General features: G+C 40.9%; 1 protein-coding gene across 16 annotated transcripts in view; it reads left to right on the top strand.

Moving 5' to 3' along the window:
- The window catches only part of NCOA2 (nuclear receptor coactivator 2), a 227,396-nt gene that overhangs the window by 185,270 nt on the left and 29,720 nt on the right, over window positions 1-12,406 (top strand). For 13 of the 16 annotated variants that reach the window (XM_032469985.1, XM_032469986.1, XM_032469976.1 and 10 more), the window contains 3 exons: window positions 1,066-2,335; window positions 9,134-9,344; window positions 11,463-11,669. In XM_032469985.1, the coding sequence (XP_032325876.1) occupies window positions 1,066-2,335; window positions 9,134-9,344; window positions 11,463-11,669 (1,688 nt within the window). The remainder of the gene's footprint in view (window positions 1-1,065; window positions 2,336-9,133; window positions 9,345-11,462; window positions 11,670-12,406) is intronic. The other 3 variants (XM_032469988.1, XM_032469990.1, XM_032469989.1) reach the window with 1 other exon arrangement.

The raw sequence follows: 12,406 nt of genomic DNA on the forward strand, positions 1-12,406 counted from the left end.
TGTGTGTCTACATGAAACTTTATGAGGTACTATCCAAAGATATATGAAGTTGCTCTGGTTAAAGAGTCACCTTTTATTACATTTCTCAATTATTGACTTTCTTATTTAGGAATTAAAAAGTCAAGCATCCCTATATGCCAACTATTAATAAATCTGACCTCAAACTGAAACAATTTGAAAGTGATTACAGACAGATGTGCCAGATTTCACCCCCTCTAACTGAAAGCTGACGTCTGACAATTTGTGAAGCCTGTTTTGTTTGGATTTGTGAACACATTTGGTAACTCACAAGTGACTGCCAGGCTGTAAATTAAAGCTCACAGGGCCTGGAAAATCATCCAGATCAGAAAAGCTGCTTTTAGTCATGTGTGCGGGAGTGGAGAGCAGGATGACAGACCGAGGGCAGCCCGAGCATCCCTCCCATGTTGTCTGACTTAGATTAGAGGCCCTTGCATCACCTTTCAGGGGGACCCGGGTGGGGCGATCTGTTAGACAGGTTATCTAACTCTAAACAGTTTTGGTAACTTTATTGGCTGTAAATCTTGCAGAGTTTCAAATAGTTAGGGGCAAGTTTTTTCTGTCTAATTTTCCTATTTGTCTTGAGCCAAGCGGACACATCAGCGCTCCAGGCTCACAGGTGTGTCTTTTGTCAGGAACTGTCATCTCCGGCAAATAACTGAAGACAGCTATACTTGTTTGGGTTGTTTTCTTTAAGATGGTACAAGTTCTCATGATAACCGTTTAATGAGAAAGATGTATTATGTAATTGGAACCTTTCTAACGTCTTGTCTAGCAGCTACGATCTCAATATGGTAGTAGTCAAATTTAAACACAGCCCCGTCTGTAAAACTACAAACATCTTAATGAGTTGACTGAAAAACACCCCTCTTGGTCCAAAACGATGCATGTTCAGTCTTGTCCGTCACTGCAGATTGCTTCATCAGAGTGTTATCTTTCCTTTACATGTAGTCTCTTCTTTTAATGAGGCGATCTCATTTGTTAAAGTTAATAACAACTTGCTAAGCATTCTTCCTTTTGTCTTGTGTTTCTTTCCTCATCCTACAGAGAGCAGAACGTGTGTGTGATGAATCCGGATCTGACTGGACAAGCGATGGGGAAGCCATTGAATCCAATTAGCTCTAGCAGCCCTGCCCATCAGGCCCTGTGCAGTGGGAACCCAGGTCAGGACATGAGCCTAGGTAGCAATATGAATTTCCCCATAAACGGCCCAAAGGAACAGATGGGCATGCCCATGGGCAGGTTTGGTGGTTCTGGGGGAATGAACCACGTGTCGAGCATGCAGGCAACCACTCCTCAGGGTAGTAACTATGCACTAAAAATGAACAGCCCCTCACAGAGCAGCCCTGGCATGAATCCAGGGCAGCCCAACTCCATGCTCTCACCAAGGCATCGCATGAGCCCTGGAGTGGCTGGGAGCCCTCGAGTCCCCCCCAGTCAGTTTTCCCCCGCGGGAAGCTTGCATTCCCCCGTAGGAGTTTGCAGCAGCACAGGAAACAGCCATAGCTACACCAACAGCTCCCTCAACGCGCTCCAGGCCCTCAGCGAGGGGCACGGGGTCTCCCTGGGGTCGTCGTTGGCTTCGCCGGACCTAAAAATGGGCAATTTGCAAAACTCCCCGGTTCATATGAATCCTCCCCCACTCAGCAAGATGGGAAGTTTAGACTCCAAAGACTGTTTTGGACTTTACGGAGAGCCATCGGAAGGTGCAGCCGGACAGGCCGAGAGCAGCTGCCACCCCGGGGAGCAGAAGGAAGCAAGCGAGCCCAGCCTGGCCCCGGCCGTGAGCAGCGAGAGGCCTGACAGCCAGAGCAGGCTGCACGACGGCAAGGGACAGACCAAGCTCCTGCAGCTGTTGACCACCAAATCGGACCAGATGGAGCCCTCGCCCTTGTCCAGCTCCTTGTCAGATGCAAACAAGGACTCCGCACGCAGCTTGCCTGGTTCTGGGTCGACGCACGGAACCTCGCTCAAGGAGAAGCATAAGATTTTGCACAGACTCTTGCAGGACAGCAGTTCCCCCGTGGACCTGGCCAAGTTAACAGCAGAGGCCACGGGCAAAGAGCTGAACCAGGAGGCCACCAGCACGGCTCCTGGTTCCGAGGTGACTACTAAACAGGAGCCAGTGAGCCCCAAGAAGAAAGAGAATGCACTACTTCGCTATTTGCTCGATAAAGATGATACTAAAGATATTGGTTTACCAGAAATAACCCCCAAACTTGAGCGACTGGACAGTAAGACAGACCCTGCCAGTAACACAAAATTAATAGCTATGAAAACTGAGAAGGAGGAGATGAGCTTTGAGCCGAGTGAGCAGGTAAGTTTGGTCATGGGTCCTGCCCAGTGTACTAATCCGTGTCCATCAGGGATTTTCTCCACAGGGGCATTCTGAGGCCTCAGGTGACTTGATAAAAACAAGCCTTCTCTCTTGTTCTTGGTTTGAAAGAGAGTTGATTCCCATTGGAGCTGCATGTTCCAAATGTCCAGTGAAGAGGGACACGGTTCTAGAGCTGGGGACGCTGACTTTTATTCTGTAAAGGGCCAAAGGGTAATATTTTAGGCCTTACAGGCCACATGGCCTCTGCCACAGATGGTCAGTTCTGTCACTGCAGCGTGAAAACAGCCCTAGACATTGCAGAAGCAAACGAGTGTGCTCTGTCCCTATCAGATTTATCCACAGGCACTGATATTTGAATTTGATAACAATTTTCATGTGTCACAAAATACCCTTCTTTTGATTTTTATTTTCAACTATTAAAAAATGTAAATCCATTCTTAGCTCGTGGGCCATGCAGAAACAGGTGGGGCAGGACTTAGCCGGCAGGCCAGCTGTGGCTTACTGACCCATTATTAGAAGTTACCTAAATTGGAGATAATCACTTCCTTGAAACTGGGCTTTGTCGGGAGAGACTTAATTAAATTATTTCTTATTCACCTTCCTTTCTTTTTAAGATCAGTCTGTCTGACTGGTTTTCAAACCGAATGAAGATCACTCTGTCTTTATTCGCAACCAAAACTTCTGATTAATGCTAAAGAATTTTGTAGACCATCAGTATAAAAAGCATCTAAGGAGAAATGGATAGTAGGAAAGGTGAGGTCAAGTTGGTATATCTGAGCCATCACATATAAACACAGAACTGAAATAACAGGTCACATTATGTTCTCATCTGAAAAATTAATTTCTTGAAAAAATCCAAGGTTATTAAAATAATACTCAGAATCATTCTAGATGATACTCTATAAGGAATTAGTGACATCACAGAGAAATGCAAACCGTTTAATATTTTTCTTTCTTTAAAAAAAAATGTTATTGGGGGAGGGTATAGCTCAGTGGTAGAGTACATGGTTAGCATGCCCAAGGTCCTGGGTTCAATTCCCAGTACCTCCTCTTTAAAAAAAAAAAAAGATTGAGTTATTGCTGACAGTAATGGCTTGGCACAAGGCAGTTCCTGGTAAATTGACAGCCAGCCAGGTTAACGATCCAGGGCTCCATCAACTCCACAGCCCCCGAGTGCTGCCTTATGATGTGAAGGCACAGCATGGCCCTTTCTGCTTAAAATGGTTCGCTGACTTGTCCTCGGCTCTTCTGTTGCAAGTGAGCATTTTAGCTGTGGCTGTCTTCAGGGACATAGTATGGATGGGAGAGGGGAGAGCAGCACCACTTAGGGTAACCTTGGACCTCCTAGGCAGAGGCCGCTGGGGCGGCCCCAGGATGGAGAGCACTGATGGGGGCAAGGCCGGGTGTGCTCTGCGGCCGGGCTCCTTCCAGGTCCTGGGCACGCAGCTTCCTGTCTTTCTTTCACTTTGCGATCTGGACAGCTTGCTTCCACTCCTGTGAGGCAGATAGGAGGCTTCAGGCCTTTGTGCCCGAACACAGTGTAGTTATGTAAACATCTTTGATGCTTAATCCTTAAACTTAGATGTGAGTGTGGAATTCCGTGTGACTGCTATCCTGTAATGCTGTAAGATCACTGGATGGAGGAAGCTGGGAGCTCAGCAGACAGTTAATAACAGTATCTTGGGTAGGATGTAGTGTAAAACCATATTGACAGCTGTGGATGGTGTCACCTTTTGAGGTTTAGTAGATTGGAATACCCAGAGCTAGTGGCAGTTCCAAGTGACACTGTCACTCAGGTCTCCTGACACATGCTGGAGGGCGAGATGGTGACTCATGAGGTCTACCTTAGCTTGGCAGCTGCGTGGCTGGCCCCTCCCTCCATAAACAGAATGTGCTATCCCAGGCCTGAGGCCCTCGGGACTTACAGGGTCAGGGAAAGGGGATGCTGTTTGGCATTTCCATATTTAAATGTATGATTATACTAATTTCATACAAGAAACTGACAAAAAAGAAGTTTGGGGGTTTTTCTTTTTCTTTTTAAAGTCCTTGAGCCACTTGCAGTTTCTAATTGGTGTTTAAAAGAAACATTTTTCTAGCCTAAATTGCCTCACCTTGGGAACACAAAGCCTAGAGTGTGATCAGCACAGATCTGTTACTTAAGGGGGGGGAACCATCTCTCTCTCTCTCTCTCTCTCTCTCTCTCTCTCTCTCTCTCTCTCTCTCTCCCTCCCCTCCCTCTCCCTCTCTCTCCCCCCCCCCCTCTCCCTCTCTCTCTCTCTCTCTCACACACACACACACACACACACACACACAAACACAGTTTTTTCTTAATGAAACCCAGTCCCTGGTTTTACCCTCCATCCATTCCCATTTAAAACTCCACCAAAAAAATAACTGCTGCAGAGCAATTTTAACATCGAAAACATTGCAACTTGAAGGGTTACCACAGGAAGCATGTTACCTAAATTTAGATCAAAGAATGTTACTTAAAGAAAAAAGCAGGGATTCTTTGACCTCCAAGTACAGATTGATTGGATCTCCTACCAACCCCCGTACTTGTTTACTGAAGACTTTCCTTTTGTTTCTTTTCAAGGGAACACATGTTTAGTCAGATAAACTTTTAACGACCCTGAATTGCAGAGTCTTGTTACTTTGATTCAGAGAAGAGCCATTAACGAGTGTGTGTTTGACCTATCACTGACTTATTAAGGGCAGGAAGTAATTCAATGGCGCTGTTATACTTAAAATAGCATTCTTCACTGGGTAGAGTATTTGAACAGCATTTGTTTCTGCAGTGTTTCACAACCAGCAGGAAAGAAGGGCAGAAAAATGTCGTGTGTTTACCAACCTGTAAGTTATGTATTTATACAATGGAGTATGTGTAAATGATGCTAACTAAAATGATACTCTTATGTTCTTTTCTTAATACTACTGAGCCACTTATGGTGAGTGTTTAGAAGTAGTCTAAAAAGAATTCCTTGTTATTTGGCTCCATTAGAAAAGCAAGCCATATTTTAAACTGGTAGTGTCCTGAGATTTTTCCCTCCGAATGAGGTAGAATTGTTACCATTTTTTAAAACAATTTTATGTTAGGCAGATGTGGTAAAATCATACTTTCTTTTAAAATTTTGAAACGCTGTTTTGTAATTTATTAGAATACGTGCATATGTTCTTTATGTTTCCTTCAGAGAACAAACTGATTTGACACATGAAAAATTCATAAAACCAGAAAAATGAAAAATTACAGAAATCAAGTTCAATTTGCATTTTGTAGAACTTTTACAAAAATCTTTCTGACTCATTTTCTGCCTGAAATAGTTTAAACCAACTATTCAAATTGATGTGGCTAATTTGAGCATTCGAATAGATGCCTAAGCAAAACTTTGAAGTATCTTGGCAAAGCATTTGAAAGGAAGGCATTAATCTTTTTGTCTTGTGAAGAAGTCATGCCTAACAAAGTGGATAGGAACTCGAAGAACTTGTGATGAGAATTAAAGCTTACAAAAATTTAGGGGTAGAATGTTTGGTCAGAAACTTAGTGTGATCAAATCCAGCTCTTTCAGAACTTACATGAACTGCAGAAGAAAATACCATAGTCATCAAATTTTATTGCTAGACAACCAAAGGCATATAGATACTCTCCTTGAAGAACATTTAAGGTAAAATTTAAGACCACTGGATAAGTTTACATGTGTACTGCAAAAATGGACGAGAAATGAACACAAACAAAGCCATATTATCTCTAGTGGGGAAGTGCATTATCTCACAATGCCTTTTTCTGAAAAACTGAATGAATTCAAATAGCGTTCATAGTTAATGGGTCTCCAAAAAACCAATTCCGTCTGAATATAGTATACCAAGAAGTTCCTGTATGGCTTTCTTCAGATAAGTAAGTGTTTAGTTATCTGTCAAAGCTAGACTGATCCACAGTTGAATTCGGTCAACTCTTAAAATGATAAAGGTTAAAATTTGAAAGTCAGTTTTAATACATGCTTTTGAAAAATAAAAATCAACCAAGGAAAATCATGGATTTTTTATGATCTAATTATTTGAAATAAAGAAGCAATAAATTGATTTAAACCATCTAAATATAGTTTAATGTATATTTGTATATACAGAGTAACTTTAGATTTATTTTAAATTTCTTATTATTAGATGCGAGAGTAGATCACAAAGTGAGACTCGTGAATCCTATCAATAGATCTCTTTGAAACTATCATAGTTGTTTTTCAAGTTTTTCAATGTTTTTCAAACCATTTGAGATGGTTTAAAGTATAATTTAATTCGTGTGAAAAGAGTGAAAGAAGGAGAGATGGGAGTCTAGACCAGACTGTTAATCTGTATTGTAAAAGCTTTCTTTACACACGTCTGGGATTGGGAGTAAATATAAGAGCCTCCACTGAAGGAAATAATATGCTTTATTATTGCTTATGTGAACCATTTATTTTGGATTCAAGGCATTCTGCAAAGCCTTCTTAAGAAACAGCTTATTACAGCGCACCCTTCTCACCCCTCCACTCACGATGAATTTCAAGGTCCATGTTTCAAAATACTCTACCTGAGACAGTGTTAGTTCTAGGGAAGCTGGTTTCCTAGGACAGCGATAAACTTCACAGTTTATTAGAACCTCTTTCTTACCTCTGTAGCTGTTTTCATGACACAACTATAAGGATATTTATCAAATGTGTATGAAACTTTTTTTCTGAGAAACTATTGGAATTTCTATGACAAACTGAGTTGATTCTGGGAAGTTTTTTTAAATTACAGGTTAACATGGTTAAAGGAACTCATTGGGTTGACTGAGTGTCCATTTCTGTGTCCCAGGCCCTGTCCTTGGAGGGCAGTAAATGTTGGCACTGCTGTTTGCACCATACGTATTCAGCAAAACATGGTAACAGCAGATTTGCAGTGTGACTTTACGCATACATTTAACTTGCACAGAATCGTCCATACACTTTCAGAAAGTGAAGAGGTGGATACTAAATGGCTCAGTAGTGTGAGCAGTCTTGCCCACTGTTGACCCCAGCGCGCTCGGGCCCTAGCGGAGTGATCATGCAGTGAGGACGAGATGGGACTGGGTTTTGGTTCCCATGAAGCTCCAGCAGTGCAAGGCTGCAGCTCAGGTTTTTAAGTGCAGCGTGACCCCCATGTAAACTTCATCATTTTGGACTCAGCCAAAGAAGCAGGGATGTGCTTCCATCCTGGAGGGAAAGCTGGCTGTGTTGCCCTTGGAGGGGACATTTAGGAAGGCTCCCTCCTGAGCTGTTCTCAGGATCATTTTGTCTGTCTCTGTCTATGTTTTAGGGTGCTAACTGGAACCTAACCCTTGTCTAAGATGTCTCTCTCCCAAATTTGATCCCTCCCTCTTTTGTCAGAAACGGGTAGCTAAATTAACTAGAAAATGGTCTTGTAGTTGCTCCTAACAATGTGATAGGAATTCCCTGGAAAATGGCTCTCCAAGTTCTTGCTAAGTTAGTTGACTATGAGTAGAATCAGATAAAATATCACTTCATTTTATCCTTTCTAACTTGAGAAATATGTCCAGTCAAAAGACTTCCTGTGTAGATATTACATTTGCGATAAACTGCAAAAACCTTAGTAAATCCAGCTCCTTGGGTGTAGGATAAAACTGTGAGCCATTCTGCTTTAAGTATACCTCCCACCAGACGTAAATGATTTCATGTGAATTGCCAGTGTAGACAAAAGTGTCAGTCATGGTCAAGGATTCAAAGTCCATCCAGTGACTTTGGGGAAATTGCCTAACTTGTGTTTTTCCACCTACACATCAAGAGAATCGTTCTTACCTTTCTCTTCACCGGAAAGTATTCCTGGCATTTAACTTAGCCATTTTCTTGTGTGGTTGCGCTGTCTGATTTTTAAGTACTTGGCACATAGGTAGGTTCTACTTAAAAGAACATAAATTCAGTTGAGCTCTTTGGAAGAAAAGCGCTGCGTATGAAATGGTGATAACGTACCTTGTTTTAATGTTGGTAATTGAAATAAAAATTATTTTAATACCGGGAAAAGCTGTAAGAAACATTTTTATGGCTTCTGTAAAGTCATATTAGTAGTAGATGCTGTGTTTGGGGACAACTTGTTATGCTGCTTCTCTTCGCTTGTCACCTAAACTGGGGAGTGACTGAGAAAGCCAGTGTCATTCGAAACTGAAAGTGTAAGCAGGAAAAAACACTCAAATGGAAAAGGCAGTTCCGAGCTATTCAGGGTTACTTCAGGCTCACCATGCGTTTTTACCCCTTGCTCTTAAAAAACAAAAACAAAAAACAAAGTTCTTTCTAAAAGGAAATGACCATTTACTAAATACTGATTTAGTATAAATTTGGGTCATATTTTCTGCTGGTTTTTTGTTGTTATTTATTCGGGAAAGTTAGCTACAAAACCTGGACCTGGGCTGTAAGTCATAGTACCCTTACGGCTAATTAGAAATACACATACTCGTGAATAATTGAATTATTAGCAGAAAATAAAGGGGTATTTATAAATTGCCAGTGAGTCACAGTGCTGGGGGAGGGCTTCCTCTCTAAATCAGTCTTCTCTGTTTTTACAGATGAGGAAATTGAGGACCAAGAGCTAGTTATTTGTCCTTTGTCTATTTAGTCTTTTTAAAAAATGATCAGTTAGGCCTGCATCCCCGTGGGTCTGCGTCTTATTTGGCTCTGGTGCCTTACATCATACGGGGTAGGTCTGTAATTGCAAATGGGCCTGCTGCGCCCACTCTTTGCATAGGACTGGATAAACTCCTCTGTTTGTTAACCGCAGCCTGGCAGTGAGCTGGACAACTTGGAGGAGATTTTGGATGATTTGCAGAAGAGTCAATTACCACAGCTTTTCCCAGACACGAGGCCAGGCGCCCCCACCAGATCAGTTGACAAGCAAGCCATCATCAATGACCTCATGCAACTCACAGCCGAGAACAGCCCGGTTACACCTGTCGGAGCCCAGAAAACAGCACTGCGAATTTCACAGAGCAGTGAGTATGAGATATCGGTGGTTATGGCAAGAAATTCCCATGTAATCACCATCAGAAACAGGGATTACTAAAATCTGACGCAAACAGCTTAGTCACTTCAAGGTTTTTATGGTCAAATAGCACCATCTACTGTCCTGGCCCTTCTAGGCAGTATGGAGAATGGATTCTAGGGAATGTGGCCCTCCTGCACACAGTCTGGTTGTTAATTTCATCAACACGAGTCAGACAGACCTGCATAGATAAGGTTCTTCAGATGATTGTCATGTTTCCCTTCATTTCAGTTACTGCCTGCACAAATGGAGTTTAAAATAGATTTTTGTGTGGCTAAATATGTGACTGAATACTTACAATACAGAAACTTAGAAAGTTATGCTGACTTTTTAGGAACTAAAAATATTCTTACCAAAATATTTAATCATTACACATGAAAGGGCTACACACACATCAAAAATAACTTGTCCTGCCCCTTAGGAATTCTCATACAGGTGTCAGTTTCACATGGAACTTTATCATAAAATGTTTCCTAAGTGCATTTTAAGTTTCATTAGTGTGATATAAAGCTGGAAGACCGTAGACTTTTATAAAATACATTTTTAATCGCTTCTTTTATTCCTTTTATTTTATATATTTGTGAGTTGAAGATGAAGTGTTTCTTCACTGTGGACACTTAGTTTACAAAACTGGATAGTTAAAGTTGTCCACTACTTTTGAGTGGAAGAAAATAATGTTTCCTGTGCCAGGGACATAATTTGTAGAAAGACAGAGAACCTCTTTAGTGTTAAATTGGTGAACAGAATGATTTTCCCCTCTTAAAATACAGTTTGACCCAAAGCTTAGCATCTGTTCTCAAATCAGAAATGGCAACCATCAGCCAAGTCACAAAATATCTTCAGTTAATAGATCCTTTCTCATGATTCCTGATCATTCAGAAAAAAAGTAAAACAAAACAGTTTTTATTTGCTATCTGTCAAAACCTGCCTATTTCTTAGGGATTGGAGGGTTACTTATGGCCCATGAGAGATCACAAAGTCAGAAAGCTCAGAAGTGAGTAAGAAACACACTAGCCAGTTTATGCTCATTACGCAGAGGAGTTAATGGAAAGCTGCATGGGAACGCATGGTTTTTCCTCTGTCTGTACCTCCCGATTGTATTCAGACAAGTGAGCAGTAACCAGGTAACTAAACTGAGGAAGTCATGATTAAGCATGTACATAATTTTGTATTCCAAACCCTAATTCTTCTAAATATTTCATTTCTTTGATTGATCGTTAGGAGTAAATGTTCTGTTTCGTACTGTGCTCCTATAATTTAGAGAAAATAAAGTACTTGATATTATTTGATACATTAGCTCTATGAATTGTAATTAACAGTATCTTTGTACTTTTAAAACAATTGTTGTCAAATTACTGGTTGTCTGTGTGATAGTATTGTGCCCTGGTGTAGTACTTACACACTAGACATTCTTGTGAACCAACCCTAGGAATTATTTCAAATGTAAATGTGTCTGAAACTTAAAGAAGTTCTGTTGAGAAGATGAAACAGGGCCCTAAAGCTTTTAATACTGACTTCAGGTACCAGAGTTCACACTTAAGGATTTTAAATTCCAATGAGAGTAGACATGTTTAACCTAACTCTAGCCTTAGGAAAGTCCAGTTAAGAAAATGATATTCTCATGTCCAAACCACATGTATGTCTGCAGTTGGTGCTATATGTGGGAAATGTTTATGGCTTCACAGCTCTGACAAAGCAATATTCCAAAGTTCAAATAATATAACATATGGGAAAAAACATATTAGTCGTTTACTTAGCAAGTAGAATTGAATATTAGAAGTAAGTATTGGAGAAAAATATATGGTAAGTGATAGACATGTTCTCTTTTTTTTTCCTTTCTTGTTTTGCAAGGCTGTCAAGAATAAGAGACTGTCGATTAGATTGTGAGTCTGTATTTTGGTGCCACACGTGTTTTTCGTCTGTGAATTTGTCTTTTATGTAGGCAATTGGTCCCTGACTGCATAGCTTTATTAGATTACAAATGACATTTTCCCTGAACACTACTTCTGTTACTATTCTTTTCCATTATCCTATATTAACCTTCAATTTTCATTTGTTTTCTCCTTAGCTTTTAATAACCCACGACCAGGGCAACTGGGCAGGTTATTGCCAAACCAGAATTTACCACTTGACATCACATTGCAAAGCCCAACTGGTGCTGGACCTTTCCCACCAATCAGAAACAATAGTCCCTACTCAATGATACCTCAGCCAGGAATGATGGGTAATCAAGGGATGATAGGAAACCAAGGAAACTTAGGGAACAGTAGCACAGGTAAGGGCTCAAATGCACTGTTAACTTTATTGGTGGGTTATTTAACTGATGATGTATTTCATCCACATCAAACTAGTAGGATTCTTCAAGTGAATTTTTTAACGTTAGGAACTAACATTTGAATGTAAGAAAATTCTGCAGATTTTCACCGTGAGAGGCAGTGGAAAACATTCCAGTAAACTGACCATTTTGTTCTGTGCTTCTTATTTTTACAAGGTTTCTAATCATTAATCCTGTAGCGTAGATTTATTTCATGTCTATTTCAGTTACTATTCTAGACACGGTAGCAGTACGTGTAAGATAATTTGGTGGTCGCTAGCTTCTCGTGGTAATCTACTGATAACCCCCAAACTTCTTATTAATCCATAGTTTGTATTTAGCGAATTTCAGAATGAAAGTTTAAAATGCAGCCAACCTGTTATGCTCATCAGTGGTAATGATTCTCATTCTGAAAAATACTAATCAAAAATAAAGAACTTTAAATGGTAGTACGCCTGGCATAATAGTTACTAATCCAGGGGCTCCATTTTTGAAGATGTATGAATTTGCCTGTGATCTGGTTTGGACCTTGACCTGTAGTGACTTAAGGTGTCTGCCAAAAGTTGCATATTCCTAAGTGGTAGCCTCTGCCCTGGCAGCTGCCGTGTTCCCAGTCCTCCATCCACTGCAGGTTAGAAATCATTGCAGCAGCATTAGTTGCTATTACCACTGCATCCTGTACCCTGTAATATCTGTTT

The sequence above is a fragment of the Camelus ferus genome, chromosome 29 (assembly GCF_009834535.1).
Source record: "Camelus ferus isolate YT-003-E chromosome 29, BCGSAC_Cfer_1.0, whole genome shotgun sequence".
NCBI lineage: Eukaryota > Metazoa > Chordata > Mammalia > Artiodactyla > Camelidae > Camelus > Camelus ferus.